This window comes from Acanthopagrus latus, chromosome 21 (assembly GCF_904848185.1).
Source record: "Acanthopagrus latus isolate v.2019 chromosome 21, fAcaLat1.1, whole genome shotgun sequence".
Lineage (NCBI taxonomy): Eukaryota > Metazoa > Chordata > Actinopteri > Spariformes > Sparidae > Acanthopagrus > Acanthopagrus latus.
The window spans coordinates 4416475-4439659 of NC_051059.1; the positions used below are offsets into that span (position 1 = coordinate 4416475).

General features: G+C 38.8%; 1 protein-coding gene across 1 annotated transcript in view; it reads right to left on the reverse strand.

Moving 5' to 3' along the window:
- The window catches only part of pappa2 (pappalysin 2), a 79313-nt gene that overhangs the window by 30830 nt on the left and 25298 nt on the right, over nucleotides 1-23185 (reverse strand). The window contains exons 6-15 of the mRNA XM_037085274.1: nucleotides 21658-21797; nucleotides 21101-21254; nucleotides 20383-20575; nucleotides 19078-19211; nucleotides 15035-15217; nucleotides 13926-14229; nucleotides 9263-9391; nucleotides 9073-9158; nucleotides 4072-4268; nucleotides 1621-1734 (exon numbers count right to left, since the gene is read on the reverse strand). Of these exons, the coding sequence (XP_036941169.1) occupies nucleotides 1621-1734; nucleotides 4072-4268; nucleotides 9073-9158; nucleotides 9263-9391; nucleotides 13926-14229; nucleotides 15035-15217; nucleotides 19078-19211; nucleotides 20383-20575; nucleotides 21101-21254; nucleotides 21658-21797 (1634 nt within the window). The remainder of the gene's footprint in view (nucleotides 1-1620; nucleotides 1735-4071; nucleotides 4269-9072; nucleotides 9159-9262; nucleotides 9392-13925; nucleotides 14230-15034; nucleotides 15218-19077; nucleotides 19212-20382; nucleotides 20576-21100; nucleotides 21255-21657; nucleotides 21798-23185) is intronic.

Genomic DNA, 23185 nt, shown 5'->3' on the forward strand with positions numbered 1-23185 from the left:
AGTGAGTGTTTCGAAAGATAGATTTTTGGGTGAAGTATCACTTTAAAGAAATGTTGAAGGCTTTTAGAAAATTAAAAATGGGCTTCCGTAGGAAGAAACATAATCTATAAATGAGAACGGCGCCTTTGAAAAGAGCTGTCAAAGATGGATATGTTAGGATGGCTTTTCAGGCAGCGTGAGACTACATATTTAAGGTGAGCAAGGCCTTTCAGAGACAGAAAGAACACTTGAAGGAAAAAGAGGTGTTTCAGGGAGAGCTGGAACATGTGGGTGTTATCATGAGGGCTTTTCAGATGGTAAAAGTGTCTTTAAGGATAAAGGAGCCTTCCATAGAGGTTGCAGAGATGTGCCTGATGGAGAGGGCATTCATAAAAGAAGCAGGGGATGGAGAGATAAGTCATTCAACAATGAAGTAGAGAGAGAGAGAGAGAGGGAGGGAGAGAGAGAGAGAGAGAGAGAGAGAGAGAGAGAGAGACACAGAGAGAGAATGAATGAGTATGTGTGAGTAAGGAAAGAGGCAGCCTCATGACTATAAAGGACTCTATAATCAAAAGCATGACGGACAAGGCTGTGAAGCGATCAGTCAAATCAACGGCTAACCTACGCTTAGTCTGGTCCTGCAAGGTTTATTGTGGGAACTGAGGCTGTGGAAAGATTCAATAATACAAAACTACTGAATATAAGAAACAGACACAGATCTAAATTGGAAAGCCAGGTCCAAATACAGTGCAGTACACAAACCAGGACATCTGTGTGAAGCACTGTTGGCTAGCTGCAAGGACAAATTAGCTATGTGAATAATTTAAACTGTAGCAGCAACTATTGTAATCCTCTATTAATGTGAGGTTTGACAACAAATACAGATACAAACACAAAATGTTAATTTCTAACATTCATCATTGCTAATCAGTGATTAGCAATGATGAATGTTAGAAATTCATGACATCTTATTTGTGATTAGTAATCACAAATAAACAATTACACGTTTTAAATGATAAAGAACATCTTTAATAAAAGGTAATTCACTTTTTTGTTACTCTGGATCCATAATAAACTCTCATCATAAATGATGTCTCTTCTGATGACCAAGAGACATATTTATGCTTACAAAACGATTATTTTTCCTCCAGATGCCAGTATTTGAATAACTCATGAACCTCTTAAGTATTTAATAATGAATGATAAGTTAATTATATAATATTTGGTCTTTGACTAATAGTAAACTGAGAACATTACTGGACAATTGAGATGATTAGTATGCACTGAGTACAAAATAAGACAGAACGTAAATAAAGAATAAGTGCAGTGTTAGTCATGATATGATAATCATCTCCACATCATTAGTACCCGTAATTCACAGTTGACCTGAAAAATGAGTATTTATAGTCACAAATCAATTGCAAATCATGCAATTGTCTGAAGGTTAAGGATGTGTGCGTGTGTGCAGGTTTGAGCCAGCTGTGTGTGAGGGGCCCTTCAAACCCATTTTAAGAGTACTGGAAAGTGCTGGAAGCTGTTGAAGACAGAGTAGCCACCCACAGCCATTAAACAGTGGGGAAAGCAGATACAATATTCTACACACACACACACACACACACACACCCACACACACATACGTACCTTCAGCCAGAATGAATGTTCTAGGTCATTATTTGTGTCAGACTGGGCGGTGCAAGGAAACCAAGCGTCGGTGGGCAGTTTCTCACTCAGCTCCAGGTGCTGGTGTCTGCATAGCTTTGAATAAAACAAGGGAAATATACAATGTTAATTATAAAAAAAAAAAAAATGTAAGGTTATTTTGCTTTTAATGCATCTCATTAACCGTAATCAAATCTGGTAGGTCCAAAAGGAAACCAGACCTTAGCTGACCTTCTAAACTAAACTAAGTGTCGTTGGTTATATTGGAACATGATCTCATTGGTGGATTTATCACATATTCCACTTTATGGTGGAACAATGGAAGGTTCATATCATCTGAGCTACAGATTTTGTGCTAATTTAATAAATTCTACTAGACTATTACGTGTCTTGAGACAAGCACAAATTCTCCAACAGTGAAGCATTGGACAGGCCATGCAGACTCTACTCATGACACTTTTGATTTGTTTTGTTTATTGCACCTTTCCTCATGTAGCGTGAAAAATCCCAGGAGGTTTGCCAGTTCTAGGATACTGGATCCAGTGTGTCTGACACCAACTATCCTCCCATGATAAAAGTGGCTTAAATCATGTTCTTTGCCCAGCTTAGCTAAACTTACTTCACACTACATCTTTTTTGTTTATTCTTCATTTATATGTGGCCTACTGTTTAGAGGGGCAAAGCTGATGTAAGCACATTTCTAAAACTGTGAAATCAGTGATGGGCCTAAGAGGCCACATGTGATTGCAGACGTTTTATGGGAGATGTCAGAGCTGGAAAATGATTGATGTATTTTGTACTGAAGATGTAAAAAGAAAGAATTGGCCCCTCATGACGTATTCAAAGTTACTGTGTGAAGCTGTGCCAGTATGTCTTCCAAAGTTATGTGCAAAGCCTTTTCTCTTCAGGCTTGTCCTCGCCCATCACTGCTCAGCTGTGTCACCTTGACCTGAAGAGTTTTTGTGACCCACTGATTTCACTTTTCTTTCTTCAGTGTGTAAGAACAATGTTCTAATAGAAAGGCAGAATAAAATTGAGAGAGATAAAGACAGAGATAATCTGAAGTAGCAAAAGAGAGCAAAAGGAAGAGAGAGAGAGAAAGAAACAGAAACTGAACGCTTGCCTCGGAATATGGCTACTGATTATTTAGGAAATATCTGCTTAGATGGAATTACTGAGAGCTCATGTAAAATTGCTGTTTGTATAACCCAAGGCTAGAAGGAGTATTGATTTGAAAACACAGACTGTGGTAATATAGTTTCCAGCCTCCATTGACAGCAATGAAAACAATGCAGGCCCAAATAAAAACCATCATACAGACCGGAGGCCAAGACTGATATTATGGGATTCCTTGGGAAGCACTTTCATGATTTGTAAATTGTTGTCTAAAGTAAGTCTTCAATCGTGATATGCCTTTGGTCTGCCAAGCTTTGTCTCATCTACCTGCTTCTGTGGCTTTGGCACATATAAGGACAACACATATGACGATGTCAGTCACTTTGCATTATTTTGAGGTTTCTCACCATTTCAGGATACTTTAGCCCCTCTCACAAATGAACTCTAGACAATATCTAGAGAACTGTATCAGGACGTTATCTACATTTGCTTGTTCACATATGCAGCATGGAGCAGGAGATTGTCCATGTCAGATGTATTCACACATGTTGGAAATTATCTTTGCATTGATATCAATACTACATGTATTGCAAAATCAATGAGAGAGTGAAAAATAATGTAAAGGCAAGCAGAAGAGAATACAAAGTAGCTGCACTCCATGCACGAAGATCCCACTGTAAAAAGGCATGATATGGATGCACAAAAGACTGAGCAGTGAAATATTCTGGGACAGATGTTCTGCAGAACTTTAACATTGTCACACAGTCTTGGTGTACCTTTGAAAATATGTTACAGCTGATTAAACAGCACTAACATGGAAAATTACAATTGATGCAGTTCAGTTGAGAAGTTCACCTGTTGTCTGGTATGTTTGGTTTTCAACATTTTCTCAACTGAGCAGTTTTATTAGCACCAACTGCCTGAAATGCTTCACTTAAATAGTCACCATGAAATTCACAGAAATAAAATGGCATACACATGCACCAGCAATGATGAGAAGTAGCATGCAAAAAATGCATTACTGTAACAGAACTTTTAAATAGTCCATCTCCTTCAGTTTGTGGATACTCACTTCTATATGCATTTAGCTGGTTGGTCAATATTTGATGTCAGGCACAGACAGGACTCTAAACAAACTGGACCGGACAAGGTCCAAAATTTCAAGCTTTCTGTCCTGACAAATACAGTAAAAGATGAATTCAGCTTTAAAGCCTGTTGAAACAACCAAGTAGCCAGCTGTTAACATTGTTGCCCCTCCACTGGGAGTTTGTTGTCATCTGGAAATCTTTTATGTGCCCCGTGATTAATACCTCATACCTTTGTAAGTGATGGCTCTCCAGTGGCAGCGTGGGCGGGACAGTGGTTGGGGTCCTGGTGAGAAGCAGTGGCAGTGGATGCCCACTGGTCTGTGTAGCCCAAAGGTGTGAAGTAACCACAGTCCCGAACACTGGAGCCCCGCTCAAACTCCTCACACACACCGTCACCATCAAAAACATAACACTGACTAGGTTCACCTTGGGAGATGGAGAGAAGAACGAGACAGCAGGATTTATGAAAGAATATAAAGCCTGGTTTCTGAATCTGGCAGGGTGTACACTCATCCCCCACTGTTAGACTCCCATCCAAATCTATTTGTCAGTGAACCAAATCTGAGCAAATCTATTTTGTATTTTCGTTGGCCACCTTTAATGTTAGCCACGTCAACTCAACCATATCTGACTCTCTGTGCTGTCAACAGGCTGTAAATTATGGTAAGAAATGAACTTTGGCTTCAATTAATTATTGAAGATCACAATAATTTCATAATGCTAATAGGCAGAGAGAGAACCTAATATGTGACTTGGCCATTTAGATTGATCCCAAAGGCACCTTAGTAGGCCATGGCTATCTATAAGTCACCATGTAACAACAGCAGCATTATGTGTTACAAAGAACTGTCAAACGTTGTTCCAAGTCTCGCACAAAACAAAAATACAGACAGAAAGATGTTGCTTTTGCTATTAGAATGTCCACTAACACAACACAACATTTTGAATTTTGTTTTTGGTAAAATCAACTTTTATCTGTTCTAAAAAGTCAATAACATTAAACCAGAGGAAAAAAATGCAAAGAATACACTTCTTATTCATGTGGACTGAAAATAGTACCAGAGGAATAACACTTCATCTAATGCAACATTATGCACATTTAAATAGCATTTTGGCATTACTGGACAGCTGACCGTAGACAGTGACAGGAAACTAGGGTCGTCTCTCCTTAGTTATTCTTAGTAAAGATTTTTAGGGTTTTGATTGTGACACATGGTTTGTCAAAGATGTATCTGCATGACTAAATTCATCTGCAGAGAGAATATCTGGGTGATACATTTTTGATTGCTTCCACTAAATTACATCATTCTTTTAAATGCCATGCCAACAAAGATTACTGACTGGCTTTTAAGGCTGTTCCTGATACATGAAGTCATGTTAAGCACACCTTGTGTGATTTAAATCAATATTATGTAGCCGGTAACAACAAAAGATAAACCTTGACTCATGGTCCACCTCCTGGCTTTCCCAGAGATTTCAACCACATCTCATGGTATTCACTGAAGTTTTCACATTTGTCATGGAGATAGCCCAGCAAGATACTAAGGTGCAGTTGAAATTTCCCAAAATGTGTCAGGTGACGGTGAGTTTTTAAATTGGTTCGATTTTGTTAAACTAGTGCTTTTAAGGTCAAAGATAAACTTTCACAACCAGCCTTTCATTTCATATTCAGCAAAATGTTGTTTCTTTAGTGCAGGTTATCGAGCTACATGGTTCAACTCAGTCTGACTCTAGTGAGGTGCCATGTGAAAACAAGGCTTTAAGATTTTAGGTTAAGGGGAAAAAAACAGGTAATAAAACAAACTGTTAATGGAATGTACTCTGTGGCCAGGTGTGTAAAAGATTTTAGACTTAACTCAGGATGCAATTCATGTTATTAAAACTTTAAGTAAAAAAAACAGCCATCATACGTCCCATAACAAGCTGCCCCTGAGTGATGAGCAATAAATATACATGCAACACAGTAATGGTCATGGCATAATGTGCTACAGCAGTGTATCACATAAAAGAGTGGGAACGATAAGCATAAAGAGAACAACAGCTTGCAATGCAGCAGCTATTCATAAGAAGGGTGGACAACACCAGACGCTTCAGAAGTTTGGCCTTATTAACATCATTAACATCTGGATAGCTGCAGAAGGTAGACAGACAGAGCTGTGTCAGAGACTCAGCGCTGCACAATTGGCTTCACTTAGTTGACGGAAACATTTTTCTGATAAAAGGCAAATTACAGACAATTCAGCGGCACATTGTCATTCCAAGTTCATTTGGCAAAACTACACTGAGTGAACTCACCAAACACTCCACCCCTGCTCCATCCACACCTGTGAAAATGATTAAGTCTGTTCAATTCCAAGTCTGTGTATTTATCAAGCCCCACAGAAGAATATTACTTGACAATCTTTGACTTAAATATTAGGACCATCTGTTCTCTATTTACAGACTGGATGCTGTAATCATATTGTGCAATCAAACCTTTATTTGATCAGGCAGTTAAAAAATTAAATTAAAAATGAGTGGGATCAATAAAAAACAACTCTAAAGCAACACTTCTTGGACAAACGCCAGATTGTCCATTTCTCTAACAAGACCATTAACGTGTGGTTACTGCAGAACTATGGTAAAATTGTATCAACACCACAGAGCAAGATTAAGATCATTCGGCACAGTTGGAGTTAACTGTGTCAAGCAACTGTGGCAAGGCAACCCAAACAAATATTCTTTCTATGACTAACAAGTACAACTGAATAATTGGTTTTAAGTGTTGCAATTTGTGAAAACCTGTTTTTGCCAAATTGTTTTCCTTCCTAGTCATGATGTCTTTTATTGTAAAACAAGAGGAGTAATAGCTTCAGTCACGGCATGGCTAGCCCTGCTGGTAGAGGAGGAGGGGTTGGTCTCCACTTGTTTCCCCTTGACAAATAAATTGACTGGATGATGGAAATTTTATCTCTGTAACAAGCTCTTGTAACACAAACCTTACACCACAAATGAATTAGTACCCTCCAGCTGCTAGTGGAAAACAATACATGGCCTAAAAAGGAAGTAACTTACATATCGTCTCCTCTCAACTGATCTGTCACATCTTCTTTACAATATAATGGGATTTATGAAACAACCAAAAAAGTTAGATATTATTGAGGACAAACTTATTAAAATTAGTCTCTGGCGAATATTCTGTTACACAGAGGGTGAATTTCAAGGCTTGGAGGAGCCCCACACACCACTGATTTCCCGTGTCACTGTGGCTAATGCCCACTCACATCCAGTCTGTCTGCCAATGAGATACAGAGACACTTGGAGACAGGATATTATGGTAGGTATCACAACATAACACAGTATGTATGGGTGGTAAACAGCTAATTTTGATTATGTGATGTAATGAAAACATGCATGAGGATTCTGCTCTCACTGCTGTCTGTCTGGCTTTGCTCAACCACTTTTTGAATGTGTTTACCTAATATCAAGGTCAGAAAACATATGTGTCTTCAGCCTTCTGCTTTCAGTGGAGTGTTTTTGGTAAATTCCCTTCGATGTTGTGTTGTGAGGCTTCTGTTGTGGCCTGTCTGCATGCTTCAGACTGGGCGCGGGCGCAGACACAAAGTATTATTGTCCCGTGGTGGAATCACAAACGATGGGGGCACTCTCTGTGGCTTCCTTGTTTGTCTTTTGCCATGTTATGCTGCATGTTTTTGCTAGTTTTTACTGCTTTTTTAACCACCTGGCCCAGAGTTAACTGAGCAACATTACATTACATATGAGAGTTATATCAAAAGGACTTTATTGTTTCTTGTTTTGTTTTTTAATAGTGTATATGAAGGCAGGTCTGTAGATCACTCACTGTTATTTTGTACATACTTTGGGAAAGTTGACAGTCCTTGCAAACTTAAAAGAATTAGCTGAAATGAAAAACATAAGCAAGAACAAAAAGCAGTACATAAAACAGAACACAAGCCTTAACAGGTGAATCTTCTGTCAGTAACCAAATCTTGAACACCCACCAAGTTGTTTTCTTGCAGCCACATGACTCACTTAGCCACAAATGAACTGTTTCTTAATGTTTCTCATCTTACCATAAATCTTTGGTTGTTGATTTGAAGAACAAATCATGCATTCTTGCCTGAACCTCACCAAACTTTAACCTTAACTAAACCCTAACCACAGCTGCTCTTTCCCTGATTCCAAGCTTCTTGTTGGGCAAAAAAAACAAAAAAAAACAAAAAAAAAACAGAAAACATGATAAATAATGAACCTCCCTCATCCCCACATGATTTGATTCTGGCGGTCAGAACTACAAGGTGGCCTCCGATCAATTAACTGTGGGGTTATTGTACAACAATGGTTAGTATCAGAGGCTTTTACAGCTGGTTATGATCTCTCTCAGAGGGGAGCACTGGCCGACTCTTGCAGATGTGATTTGATAATAATAATAAAAAAAACGTATTACTTACTTTAGCATATCAAGTAAAATATCAGACATAGCTGTTGTGAGCTTGTATGTGCAATCCAAAACCACAAGATTTTTGATTAAAATTAATGAACTTCATTTATCAATATTAGTTTTTAAATGCCAACATTTCTTTTATTTAAAAGAAACAGTGTGACATGACATTTGTTTTTTTAGACTGAACATTGTTCTTAACTGCTGAAAAGTTTCACTGCCAACCTAATGTCAAGACAAAACCAAAATCTTACTTTTCACCCTTCAGCTCATCTGTTTTCTCTTATGTTGTGGTGATGCTACATGAATGGTTTGTGGAATCAGTTCAAGCCAGAAGCTTTTATGTCTTGTAAATTAAATTTGATTGGTTTGAATATATTTTTCTTAAAACTGCTGCATGTTCAAATGAGAAATTTCTGGCAATTTGGTGACTGCTCTTTTACACTAAAAGTTTATATGGTGTTGGCATTGATTTGAGAGAAATCCCACTGCTAAAAATGCTTTGAGTTTCAAAGTGTGTGTGTGTGTGTGTGTGTGTGTGTGTGTGTGTGTGTGTGTGTGTGTGTGAGTGTGAGTCTGTGTGTGTGTGTGTGTGTGTGTGTGTGCGTGTGTGTGTGTGTGTGTGTGCGTGTGTGTGTGTGTGTATGAGTGTGAGTGAGTGAGTGAGTGTGGGTGGGTGTGCGTGCGTGCGTGCATGTGTGCGTGCGTGTGTGTGTGAGTGTGTGAGTGAGTGAGTGTGTGTAAACTGAAGATGGACCAGAGACATGATTCTGAATGGGACACTCTCACCATTACAGTTGAAGCCCATCTCCTTGTGGCATTTCTTAGAGCAGCCATCCCCATCCAACAGATTACTGTCGTCACACTCTTCTGTCCTACAGGAGGAGAACCATCATCAGCTTCATTTCCCATGCAATCTATGTGTAATTAGAAACCATCTTCAACAGTCATGTTGATATAGATTCAACATTACACAGACCCCTGTATGAGGCCATCTCCACAGTAAGGCTGCCCATGGGTATAGAGCAGAGGTGGTGAGGGATCACTGAGGAGACCACCAGCTTCCACCTGGACCACATACTGGTACTTGAGTCCTTGCTTGACAGAGCTGGAGAGGAGAGGAGAGGAGAGGGAAATGGTTTTGTGATTGCTTGAAATTGTAAATGCATTTTGGCATAATAAAATTAAAAATAGAAATGAGGAGTTTGTTATGTTCTTCTGAGGAGCAGTTAGCAAGGTTTTACTGCTCTGTGTGGTACAAACTGATCAAAACTGAACAGAATCTTTACAGGCTTGTTGATCAATACAAATGAATCACTCAATAAATGACAAAATGAGAAAGAATCTTGGTGATTACTGGTGCCAGTAGAGTGCATGATGACAGAATTCTCTTACAAATACCACAGTTTACTTTCTGCTGTGTAGGGAGGAAGTATTGCATTTGGAGTGTGTTCCCCAGCAAATCAATTCTGCATGAATCCTGATGGATCTTGAATACAATGGCTCATGGGAGTGCAGCAGTAAATGTAAAACTTGCACTCACAGTGGTTTCTATCTGTAACCTTGCAGTATCCTATGACATTAAAGCCCCACAGCAGGAAGTATGTGTAACGATACCTAGACTCCAGTGTCGGGACTATTGATCTGTTTTGGTGGGCTGCGTCTATAAAAAGAGCCTCCTCCCTGTTTTTCCAGCACAGATCTACTGCCTCTGGCAAAAAAAGTTAACCAGGAAGAGCGCAAATTACTTATTATCTCAAGGTCTGTCAGAGTTCTCTCGACTCAACGAATTTCCTTAATCAATTATGAATCAGAGGAGGAAATAACAAATTTGAAAAACCTTACTTATTTATATGTGCTGTATCTATATTTGGATATATCCTCCAACTCATAGCTCCCTCCTTTCCTACTGCACTCCACACCTCCTCCCAAATTCCCAATATAACTATTAAAACAGATAAAAAAAAACATTGCGTAGATGTAATCCAAGGTAAAGAAAATGCTTTTGCAACAAAGCAACACAACTACTATTTTATGGCCTAAAGGGTTGGAACAAGTTAGTTCGAGCAAAGTTTTGTGCAGTCACTTCTGAAGGGAAAGGTGTTTGCACTTGTTCCAAACAGCTGCCACACTTCTTTCTGTGGTATTCATGGTGTTGCACTCTGTAAAGTAGAAGTGATGGAAACAGTTGTGTAAAGACTGAACTAGAACTGCCACCTTGCATTTGTATGCCCCTGCACACCATTATGTCACAACAGAGCTGACATTTGATCTTTTAGATATAAAATGTCATAACTTCATCATCATTTTATCATTGTGTACAACTATGTCATGATTATTGTATCATATGAATGAGAAATGGCCGGAAATGTGTTTTGACTTTTGATCACCAAAATCTAATCTATTAATCCTTGAGTTCAAGTGGACATTTGTGGCAAATAAGAAGAAGCTCACTCATGGCATTCTTGAGATATTGCATTTACAAGAATAGGCTGTTTTGACAGACAACATGAAAAACATGATGCCTTCTGACCAGCCATTGATAGTGTGGAGGTATAAAAACGAGAGCTTGAGAAAGAAGTCCAAATTCTGCATTACTTTCTTCCCCCTACACACCTGCTTGCTGAATTGTGATGATTGTTGGTTTCAGAAAGTGACAAAAATTGTCAGATGCAAGCCCTTCCATTCCAGTGTCAGACAGATGTGGGCAAAGGGATTTGAGATTTCGTTTACCAATTGACAAGCACTTGGTTGATAAAATCTGAAGATCAATAGCTTTGGAATGCTAGCACCACATCTTTCAAATGTCAGATCAAGCCGGGGGGGCACATGCATCCAACTATTTTTTGTAACTATCCAAAACCAACAATCTGACAAACATTCTCATTTCACACTGTGATACACGAGCTGTAGGAGGAGAAAAAGTGTCAGCAACTTCTCTCTCTTTTTATCATTTTTTTACACAACTATTTGTTCCATCCTTCATGTGCAACACTATGAATGTCTTCCAGGTGAGGCTGTCAGAAAATTTGCAGTGTTCTCCCCTTATTTAAACATTCCCACCTCTCTGTGATGGTTAGCCAGGTGTCAAACTTCTTGCGAAGACAGTTTTTCTCTGAGCAAGAATATTGTCTCCTGTAGCCAAGTAATCAGGTTCAGGTTAAGGTACTCGGTTCACACTCTTGACATTTGATTATGGTCAGACAGCACATTCTAAGAAGTAGTTCTGATGGTGCAAAACGCCATTCTAACTGTAAAAAATCTTTTCTGAAGCTAAAAGCTTGAAGCTGAAGCTTGAATTATTTCCTGCACAATCTTATGTTGCCATGTTGGTTTTGTTCCTGCAACATCAAAATAAATGTTGCTCCAGGAATAACAGCACAACTGACCAATCACTTTTAATGGTAAATACTTTGGAACATTTACAAATGGGAAAAGTTAGACTTTCTAACAAATGGTGCACATTGTAAAAGGGTCTACTTAGCCCAAACCATTGAAAAATGTTCCTTACACTAACAAAGTATTTGCGTTAACCAATAGTTAAAATGCAACAGAAATCTGACAATTAAAAAAACATGAACATCTTCGTCAACTGTGTCTAAAAATAATAAGTCAACAGTATAGTACAATGCAATACAATACATCCACCATGGTACAGGAACTGGGGTCTCTGATGTGAAAGTCCTGTGCTTAACCAGTTTAGCCACAACAATGGCCCCCATTGTGGCCTTGGTTACTTTTTAATCAGCTGCACTGATGTTCTTCCAAATTCATAATTAATGTTGCTCCAGGACATAAACTGACATGAGACGCAAAGCTATGACATCACAACAACACAAATACCACATAAACCATTTCCTTCAGTATACAATGGCAGAATACCTGATAAACAAACATGTGTGAGACACTTTTCTACAAACTGTAATCTCAAGAAACACATTGGACTCTAACAGTCCAATGTGTTTTGATTAATTAAGCAGTCATACTTGTCCTCTTCACTCATCTCTCCCTGTCTGTGTTCTCCTCAGTCAGCATGTGCTAACTATGGTGCAAGTTGAGCAGGAGGAAACGGTTGAGGACCAGATCCAAGCAGTCACTGGTGTTTATGGCCTCTGCTGCTCACATTTGGTTCGTATTCAAAAGAAGAAAAAAAAGTGCCTCTGCTTACTTTGCTTCACCTCTGCTGTACTGTTGTCTCCGTCTCTCCCATCTTAACCCTCCGACAGTATCTTCCCCTTGAAGTTTCATTTTGATTCCTCCCAACCTCTTTTTTGTGTCTGTCTGTATGCTTACCTATATCTTTTCCAATTCCCTTTGTCTCCCCGCTCTCTCCTCTTCTCCTCATGTATTCTTCTCTCTGTTTAACCGCCCTCCCTTGCACCCCTCTCTCTTTTTTCCAAACTCATTGCTCTCAAACACTCTCTTCTCCTCACATCAACCCCTCTCTGCCCTCCTCAGTCCCACATAACTCAATCCCCACTGGTTCTTACATCTTTTTGCACTTAGACACAGCTTGTGTAACATAGGAGACGTGTTCCCTGAAAAATAAACTGTTTTTGAAGCTGTGTCCACCTAACATCAGCCCTGCTCTGTAAAACAGCAACTGCTTCTCAGAAATTAGAGTGCCACAACTTTGAAATCAGTCCCAAATGATCTGCAATCATGTGACATGACTGTCATATCTTGGCAGGTACTTATCAGGTACAAGTTGTATCAGCAAAGCAGAAGGGTAGAGAGATTTAGGGTATTTTAGGGAGGGCTGCAATTTGGTGAGATTAAAACTGGCTTCAGACTTTACATTTGGATTCCGGTAATCATTTGGACACCCACAATATGAGACAGGATACATATAAACTGATTCAACTTAGCCCTGAAACTTTTTTTTTTTTTTTTTTTTTTTTTGATTGAGTACATGCTTGTTGAAACAGATTTGGATCAGTAGCCACAACTCGGCATCTGCATGTTGGAAACATTTGTGTTCAGAGCTTTTCAAATAGAACCAGACCCAAACACTTCAGAGAGACAGATAACTGTGGATTAGCAGATCTGAGGTATGCTGTGGAGCTTGTACTGAACATTGGCTCTAAATGACTCTCTCTGAGCTTCTGATGTCTGACAAGGCTGCTTATGTGTGTGTGTGTGTGTGTGTGTGTGTGTGTGTGTGTGTGTGTGTGTGTGTGTGTGTGTGTGTGTGTGTGTGTGTGTGTGTGCGCGTGTACCCAGCATTAGATGTGATTAGCCTCCATGTTATAAATATTCGTGTACACCTGAGAGAAAACAGGACTTGCCTCAGGTGGCGTTTCTGGTATTTCAGGGTGGTTTGGACAGAACAATAACACACCTGTCAATTCCCATTAGGTATTGTGGTTACCTACTGCTTAACAAATCTTTTCTCAGATTTCTGAGCATATATTTCTCGATAAACACCTTCAGCATTGATGTAACAATAAAACTTTTGCTTGTTGACCCAGTTCAAATGTTTGAGGTATATTCTCCAGTGTGAGTTGCAATGTATTAAGTAACCTCGGAGAACTAATAGCTTAATAATAGCTTGCAAAATAACAGTGAATACACAATTAGAATCAAATTAAAGTGAAGGCAAATAAATGACAAATGAACACATGACATCATCCAGCGTCTACCTGTCGGTGAATGTCTGATGGGTCTGAGGTGATGGGGATTTGCTAGTGAAGGGCGGCTGCCTCTGAATCCTGTATAGCAGAGGTTGGCAGCTGGAGCACAGAGGGCTGCCAGGTCCTGAAGACAACATCGCAGCATCGATCTCCAACTTCTCATCGAAGGTGCACAGTTTTATCGCAGCGATGGCAGAACTGTGGGAGTCCAGGCGCAATGTGAGGGGCATGTCGCAAAAGACGTGCTGTGGCCCAAGGTTAATGCTTTTTCCCTTGTCTGTTATCAGCTCTATATTGGCTATGGCTGGGTTGTCTGTGACAAAGAAATACAGATAGATAGATGCATTCAACCATTATTTAAATCTCGAAAAATTCATTGAGGGCAAGCCCTCTTTTTCTATGATGTGGCGAGCCAAATGTAACTGAATAGGTGCAAAAATGTGATAAGAAACAGAAATAACATGACACAGAATATATCAACAGAACAAGTAAATAAAAATGTTAACAGATAAGAAACAAGATAACAGAACACAAATACACTAGATGAGGCTAAATATGTAGAAAATCCTCTTATTTGTGTATTGATTGACATTGGTATAAGACTGCTGTTTTTTCTTTCTCTACCAGTTGAACATCAGTACAATGAGCATCTGTCTTAAAATCATTCTGGTGAGCTAATAAGTATGTGTATATAAGAGACCTGTCAATTTCTGCAACAACTTTTGGATACAGAGAATTTCTTTCACTTGTTATTTATGTGTTGCTTGACAAGGATCAACACACATTGTTTTACACTTACAGTCACCCAGCTTACTAGGCAAACAATGACTTTGTTAAACTTTTGCAACTGCATAATGTTTTCTTGGAGACTTGCTGACCAATAGATCACCTCTCTTGTTGCCTTCATATAATAATCAATAACACATTTTACAAATCTAGGAACATACTGTATGCACACAGCATTGCAAGTGGTTATACACTTTGTGAGAAAATCTGTTTTGTGTTTTTTGAAGTGTAAGCTTTGTACATGCCACCACTGCCATTTATCACAGTATCTATAGTCATGCTATCTGACATAGAACATTGATGGTATCAAGTTGTTATTGAGTGACACTTACTTGAGGAGATGTAGGTGACCCAGAGGGTAAGTGCATGTGGAACAACAGGGTGGAGGAACCTTAGTGTGAGGGTGCAGCCCTCCGTGTCAGGACATGGTGAGGTCACATTAGTGTCGTAGAGGCTAAGCTCAGGACTCCAAGCCTGGAGACTGGGTTCACAGGGCTGCTCCACATCAGGTGGGCCTGCACATTAATAACATCACAGAAAGACACACATGTTTATATTCATGCATCGTGAGGACTCTCAATTACTTCATCCGCTCTGTAACCCTAAAGCTGGGAATGCAACCTGAATCATAATCCAGATTCAGACATGACGATTAGCAGAAAGCATGGTGAATCTGCACTGCCTCCATTAAGCAGAAGCACACCATTAACAGTGGACAGATTGAACTTCATAGCGCTCAGTGTACTTGACCAACATGTTTTCTCATTCATTCAGACGTATGATGAACCCTTCTCACTATGCACACAGGACTTGAGCAACATTTTCTTTTTCCTTTAACTGCTGTTGTTGTTCTGAGTGGAGCTGCTCTTTGTCAAGCAGTAAAAGACTTGAGTAACATTACCATCACTAGTTATGGTTAAGATTTTAATTTTCATTGCAAATGTATATCAGTTCCAAATATTGTTTAGCAGTCTTCTTGATAACTAATCAGTAAAAAACTACAGTCAAACCCAATTATATATATACACACACACACACACACACACGCACACACACACACACAAACAACTATACAAGGGCTGATAGCTTTGTCTGAAGTACTGTCATTGTCACTGCCTTGTGTGTGTACGTTTTTCCATTTGTGGAGTCAAATGGAATAAAGACAGAGGCTGTGTTTGTATGTGGTGTCTAACAATAAGTTGTGTGTCGGATCCAGACAGGGACATTTGTACATGTCGAAGTACTTATCACATTTTGCAGGGTTAGTATTATTTTGAACAATTAAAACTTTTAATACACTTTTTCTAAATTTGTGTCCACCCTTTTTTCATGGCATGAAGGTTATAAGACATTTTCATACCATGAACATCCGCAAACCTAGATTGCATAACTAAATCAGTATGAAGTGGACTTTCCAACATCCTTTTAAAGAAGTAATAAATGATAAAAACGTCTTATCCACATCTATTTAGCAGTGAGCAATGTAAGACATTTTATCACTATCACTACCAGCACCGTCATTACTAACAGAATTTTCCAGCTAAGAAAGTTACAAGTCATCCCCGCTACTAAAAGCATGGCCCAGATTCAAAAACACAGTAGCAACTCCATTACACCAGACATAATGACTTGTTAATTGTTGAGCAGCATTAATGATTAGCGCAGTGGAATAACATTATTGCGGTGTTATTATCAACTGTATCCCAGGTGAAAGACAAACAAAAGGATGTTAATAAGGTGTTACATATTTCACACCCATTACGATCAGCCATGTGTGGATAGACAAGTGTTAAAAAGATAAAGAATGCCAGGTACATGACGTGGGCATTGACCAAAATAGGCATATAAATTCACCAGAACTGTAAAGTGCAAATTTTGGAGGCCTTTGCCATTTCAGCTTCCTACATTTTTACGACTGCTGAAGTACCCGACAAATGAAGAAAATCTCAATATCTTAGATTAAATATTTGGTTTGTTATATTATTATATTAATTTTTAGCAGGAGGAATGTCCAATATGACGCATCTACAATACTGAAAGAGACCTGTAACTACTGCTGACATGGAGCAACAGTGCTACAACAGTAGTAGTGAGTAATGAATCTTCAGTGGGATGATGGTGTTGATGGTGCTGCTCTGTGTCTGTAAGACAATACAACTGTTTGCTAACATGTTTGCCAGAACAACTTGAGAATGTGATAATATGTTAATATTGTTTTTGTTTTTGTACTTGTTCACCTGCCCTCAAGTGGCCTTTTCTTTTCTAATTCAGCTTAAAACTATCCAATAATGATCAAAGAGTAGTAGTTTGCATGTTTTATCTTCATCATTAAAAGATACTTCCAGGTGGGTTGCATTTTAATATTTTAATACTTTAATATTTGCTAAACCACATGAAGGAATAATAATAGATATTTATCTGATTGCTCTATCACAAACATTACACTGTCTATATCAACTATGAATGTGTGTTTATAGATGTAGGTCTGTATGCATTAGAATACTGAGCTATAACAAGCTGAGGCAACAAGTGTACTTTGTATGCTCTGATATTTGAGTTATCTGTCTTTATTTGCAAACTGCATTTTTTTTTTATTCTCATATTTCAACTTCATAACTATGTAACTGTATGGTTTATGTTTTTTCTCATTTTTAGTATTCTGAATGTTCTTACTTACTCTATACAACTTACTAGATTTTTGGTCAAAACTCATTCCCTCCATTCAAATACATACATGTCTATCTTCATCCATCATCAACTTAACTTAAAGGTTCTCATTTTGAATTATAAAGCACTTTAATGCTGCATACAGTACATAAACTAATTTAATCCCCTAAACAGTAGCACAAGTCCTAAAATCGTGTCGTGTTTCCTCTCAGCCTGAGAACTTCAACCAGTCAAAACTGTGGCAACATATAAAAGAGATGTAAAAGAACATTTTGCCAATGGTGCTTTGCTAGTAAACTTATGTTTAGTACTGCAAGCCATGATATCCGCATTGAATTTGTCCAATTTCTCTCTCTTCCATCCCTTGCTAAAGGCAGTATTGCCCATCTTTGCTGGCTGACAAAGTGACCCATCCTGCATCATCATCTTTGGAAGTAGGAAAGAGTGAAAAAGGAGCCAGGGAAGCCAGCAGACTGGCTGTCTCCTCAGCTGTGTGCATACCACTGTTTAGAGTAAGACTGTAATTGACTCTTTATCATCATTATGATCCCGCAGCGAAAGAGAGGGAGCCGTAATCCCCCCTGCTCCTCCTCACCGCTTGTTTTCAAAGCATAAATTCCAGCAGAGGATTTCCACATATTTGGGTAGAGTTTCCACGGAAGAGAGGGAAAGTGTTATTGTGTTGGTACGGTGTTTTGTTCTCCCTCTCTGTGTATCCCTGTCTCTCTTATTTTTCTCTCTGCTTTTGTTTACTTACTTGTGTTCCCTTTTCTCTTGTTTCTTTCCCCTCACTTTGCATGTCATGTCAAAGGAAACCGGTCCTCTCCAGGAATTATGATTGCAATAACAAGGACCATGTGCTTACATGAAGTGTAATGTTTCAGTACAGTGCTACAAGATACACTGTGTTTTGGCTGTTTTGTTTTTTGACAGCGTTTCAATGTTTGAACAGCACCCAAACGTTACACAGAGTAGACGCTTTGCTTAATAATGCGTGTTTTCGCTTTGGCTAAAACAAGACAGAGACAGAGAGAGGTCTGTAGCTGAGGGCAATTATCATTTAATGATTTTCTGCTTTTTCCTCTTCCAGGAGCCATTAGCCTTGCACGCACCTGAAATTTACAGGGAAGAGATGCGTGCGCATATGTGTTTGTGTGTTTGGAGGGGAGGGGGGTGATCTGGTCTGTGGAAACAAGAGACGGCAGTAGAACTCATGGACATAAAGGCAAACCTGAAAGCCCCACATTCCTCACTGTCAATAATTATTAAAAGAGGAGAGAAAACTCAACTTAGTCAGCTATAGATTTTACCAATTAAATCTTAGTTCGGCTTTATAGAGTTCAATGAATATGAATGGTTTAAAATCAATTTGATTTCTGAATTCATCAGAAATTTGATTTCAAATTCTTTGACTTTGATGAAGTAATGAATCTGAATCCCTAAAAAACACACTATGTCTTTGTGTTGTGTCCAACTCAGAGTGAAAGAAATTGAATTGCTCCAACTACCTCTCACAGTCAGTTCCGTTTATATTCACACCCATTTGATGGATTAAGAAGAGAATTTTGGCTGCAAGTAGCAACAGGTAAAATGCAACTATTCTATTGTCATTTTTTTCTGTAAAGAAAAAAAAAGAAAGAATTTGATTGTTCATCCTTTTTTGACACATATTTCCAAGACCAAACACACACAGTGATTTTTGACTGACCAACTGCCTCCTCAGGTGTCCAGTAGCCTGACGTGTCACAGATGCGAGGTGAGGAAGCCTCATGTGCGTACTGGTGGAAAACGCTGTCTTTCTCACAGTCTCCGCAGTTGATAACAGGCTCATGAAAGGAGGAGCTGGGACAGAAAGAAACAGAGCTACTGATTATGACATTTCAAACTTTTTCTTTCATTTGTCACAACAAGGAAAATGTGTCTTATTGAAGTCAAGATTTACAATGATGTTGAACCAGCTGGCTTTTTCTGTTTTTGCGTTGATGACTGGTAGAGGAGGCGACAGTCAGTACAGTATCTGTATATTCGACAAGGTCGATTTCATGTCAGGGCTCTGTGACGGCCCCCTGCTGTTCTATGGCCCCTTCCTTTCTGTCTGCAGGTATCTCAGTGGGCAGGGCTTGAAATCAGTCGTTCTCTCTCTCTCTCTCTCTCTCTCTCTCTCTCTCTCTCTCTCTCTCTCTCTCTCTCTCTCTCTCACCAGAAGGACCTGGTTTTCCTCCGGCGCCATTGTATTGTTTTGTTGGCTGCGGCCTGGTTTCTGCACTTTACAACGCTCCGAACTCATCACTCACATGCACCCATCGGCAGACACACTGATAACCGCACGTTCACACCTCATGGCATTATTATGATTTGTGCACTTTATTCAAATAAATATTGTTAATTGTTACAGTTATCCGCATCTCACTATCTCTTGTCATGGCTTCTTGAGCCGGTCATGACAGCTCCAGATCAGGCCCAGAAATGCAATTGTCTTTTGCCAACATTTTGAGACAACATATTGTACATGTTGCAAATCCCATAACTGAATGCATACAGATTAGTTGTAAATGTTCCGGTAATCTCTGTTAACTCATAATATCATGAAAGTCTTTGTATGTTAAAGTAAGTATATTCAGACATTCCCCATAAAGCCACAGTCTGTCCATCCTGCTGCTGTCTGGCAAGTGATTCAGAGGTATCTGCTGCCGTGCCACTAGACTACAGAGCAGCTTCTTTCCGCAGGCTGTGAGACTCCTCAACTCATCCTGAAACCTTTGTGTCAGCCACCTCAGGTATTTTTCGGTTTGTGTTGTTTGGAAAAATGTATGTGTTGGGACATACATGTAAATCATTTCTTAAATTTGCAATGCATGAGTCTAACAGTTGCTTTTTTGGCCTTAGATGGGTTTAAAAAGAAATTAGAAACTTGACACTAAAAAATATGTCTTTGTCTTTGTCTTTGTCCATACTGAGGGTGAGGATTGTGGTTGAATTAGTTAGAAATAGTTAAGAATCCAAGCAGTTGTACCTCTGATAAAGTGGTCCCCTGATAGGTGGCACCCAGTAGAGAGATACAGAATCTGGACTCTGGGCTGTCACTATCGGGGCCAGAGGGATGGGGGCAGGTTGCTGGTCCATCAGCCACTTCTGGTAGACCAAGTCAAGATAACAGTGCATCCGTGCCACTTGGTTGGGAGTAAAATGGTTGGTGCAGTTGTCATCTGATGTGGTGCAATAAAGAAAGATATGAAGGGAATGATCATGGATCAGGTCTAAAAACACTGTATTCAGTGATAATCACATGGTTGGGATTAAGTAGCTTCATTATTAATATGCAATATTATCAATAAATACAGACTGAGTTGGCTGTGTATTGTGCAAATGTCGTTTATCATCTAACATCATTTTTCGATGAGCAGATCAAATCTAACCTTTTTTAAAATCAACAAATTATATGGATTAAAGGCGAATAAAATACATGTATAACCAATAATCATATGTCTGTATTCCTACCGAATGCTATACTGCAAAAAAGCACTGTTTGTAACTATGCAGTTGAAGGTCTATTCCATGTCCACTATCATCACTATTCTAACATTGTACAGTATACACTCAACAGTGCCATGTAATTGACTGTACTGTACTGTGGATCATTTGTTTTTTTCCATCTGTCTTTCCGTCATCTGACAGTAGGCCTGCTGCCAATCACAAAAAAAAACAGGACAGTAAATGTTCATTCAACGTACCTGTGTAGCTCATATAATTGCTATAAGGTGTGTCCTGGTACGTGGTGACTCCACAGGTGTCAGTGACGGCTCCAGGATCTTGGCAGGCTTTAGATTTGGGTGTTGGAGCAGTGTCAGCACACAGATCTCCTGTCTCCATGGACGGGATGGTTTCCTGCAAGTACACATGACAGAGCTTCAAGCAAAGGATTACAGAAGAGTGAGAAGTTCCATCCAGGTAGGCATGTCTACATTTTATAGACAAAAGGTGAAGATGGACACAGACAATCACCTCTTATTTTTGGCTTAATGCATATCATTTCATCAGAATTCAAGAATCATATGCATGTATTCCTACTGAATGCTACCTTACAAAAAAGCACTGTTTCTAACTATGCAGTGGAAGGTCTACACATTATACCAATGAAATGAGTATAGGTTCATTTAAATCCCACTTCACCACATGAAGTAAAACTTGGGAAAAAGCAAAAATATTGTATGATAGAGGACAACAAACTTTAAAAGACATCCAAAAAGATAAATACCAAACAGATTTGTGTTACATTTAACATTCTTACCTGACATGGATCATCACAGGAGTCCCGCTCACTCACCCCCTTGAATACATGGTACAGTCCCAAGATGTGGCCCATCTCATGGATCATGGTGTTGTGGTGGCCCATAGTACCAAAGTAAGATGGGTTCAGCACCATCCCACCTGAGGACCAACAATAACATTCACAGCATGGGTCACAATATTATTACTATTTAGACACTGAAAAGTGAGAAAAGGTCTGTGAGTCTTCACAAGATAGACAATTAAATAAATTAAACATTTCTAGACTGTAACAGCAAATTCCATTGTTTTGACGGGATGTAATGATCTGTAAAACTGTCCCTCAGCAAGTGATCCCATTTAGTGCCCTTTGTTGAGACAATAAAATATCTTCTCAACATCAACATGTCTTGATTCAGCTTTTGTTCTGTATCTAAAAAAACATTAAACCATTTTCAGTCTATTACTTGAGTACAAACCAAAACATCTGATCACAAAAATGTAGAATTGTAACTACAAACTTTGTGTTTACTTACTGCCACCACAGAAAGCTGGCATTTCCAAAACAGAAACAGACCACCACAGTAAAAAGACTGACACTTAAGACCAATTAGGAATGAAGTAAAACTTTAGTACCCTAAACCAAAAACAGGAACCAGTAAGGTGGATATGGGTGGATATGGGTCATTTTTGCCTGTTTTTTATCTAGAAGAATGCACTACAGAAACCTAAAATTAGGACAAGGGATGTTACATTTTTGGTCCCTGTTATCTGTCCACTAGTGAGCAAATCTAGAAGATAGGTAACAAGATAGATAAAAGAGCAAGATAATACCTTCAAGGGATTTTTTGTCAATATCGTTCCTTGAATGAAAAAAAAGAATGTTGTCTGTGTTTTATTTCTGGACCTAAAAAAGTACAAATTTAAGGAGAAGAAAAATCAAAGACTGAATAAAAATCCAAATCCAACATATAGATATTTAAAAATCGGCTATGGTTTTGGAGCTATGGTGAATTTTTACAAAAATGGCCTTTAAGTGGATATACAGATTTTCTGCACTATGCTGATAATCACAGAATCAAGAACAGACATGACCGTTATTGGTTTTCTAATTAGAAACAGTATTCAGTGGTGAAAACTCTAAACAATAAAGACATTAAATACGAAGACACTAAACAACAAGGCCTCCGGAGATGACTTGTCATCTACTAACTTGTTTTTAAACAGGGACAGATGCTGAAGAACTGAAACAAATGTCATGAGGGAGACTTTCAATAGAGAACTTTATGCACTAGTTTAATTTGAAAATATAACATCTACTCTGACAAAGAAAAGTTTTGCATTTAAATCAATAAATAGCTACCTCAAGCCCAAACATATACAGAACAACAACATTTTACCTCAAAATGAAATTAAAGCTTTTTAGAACAGAAGCAATGGCAGACCTAATCTACAGTTAAACAAGTAAACAAAAAGTAATTAACAATGGAAAAAAGACAGACCATCATAACGCTTAAAAATATATGTCTTTCCTACAGAGAATTTGCAAA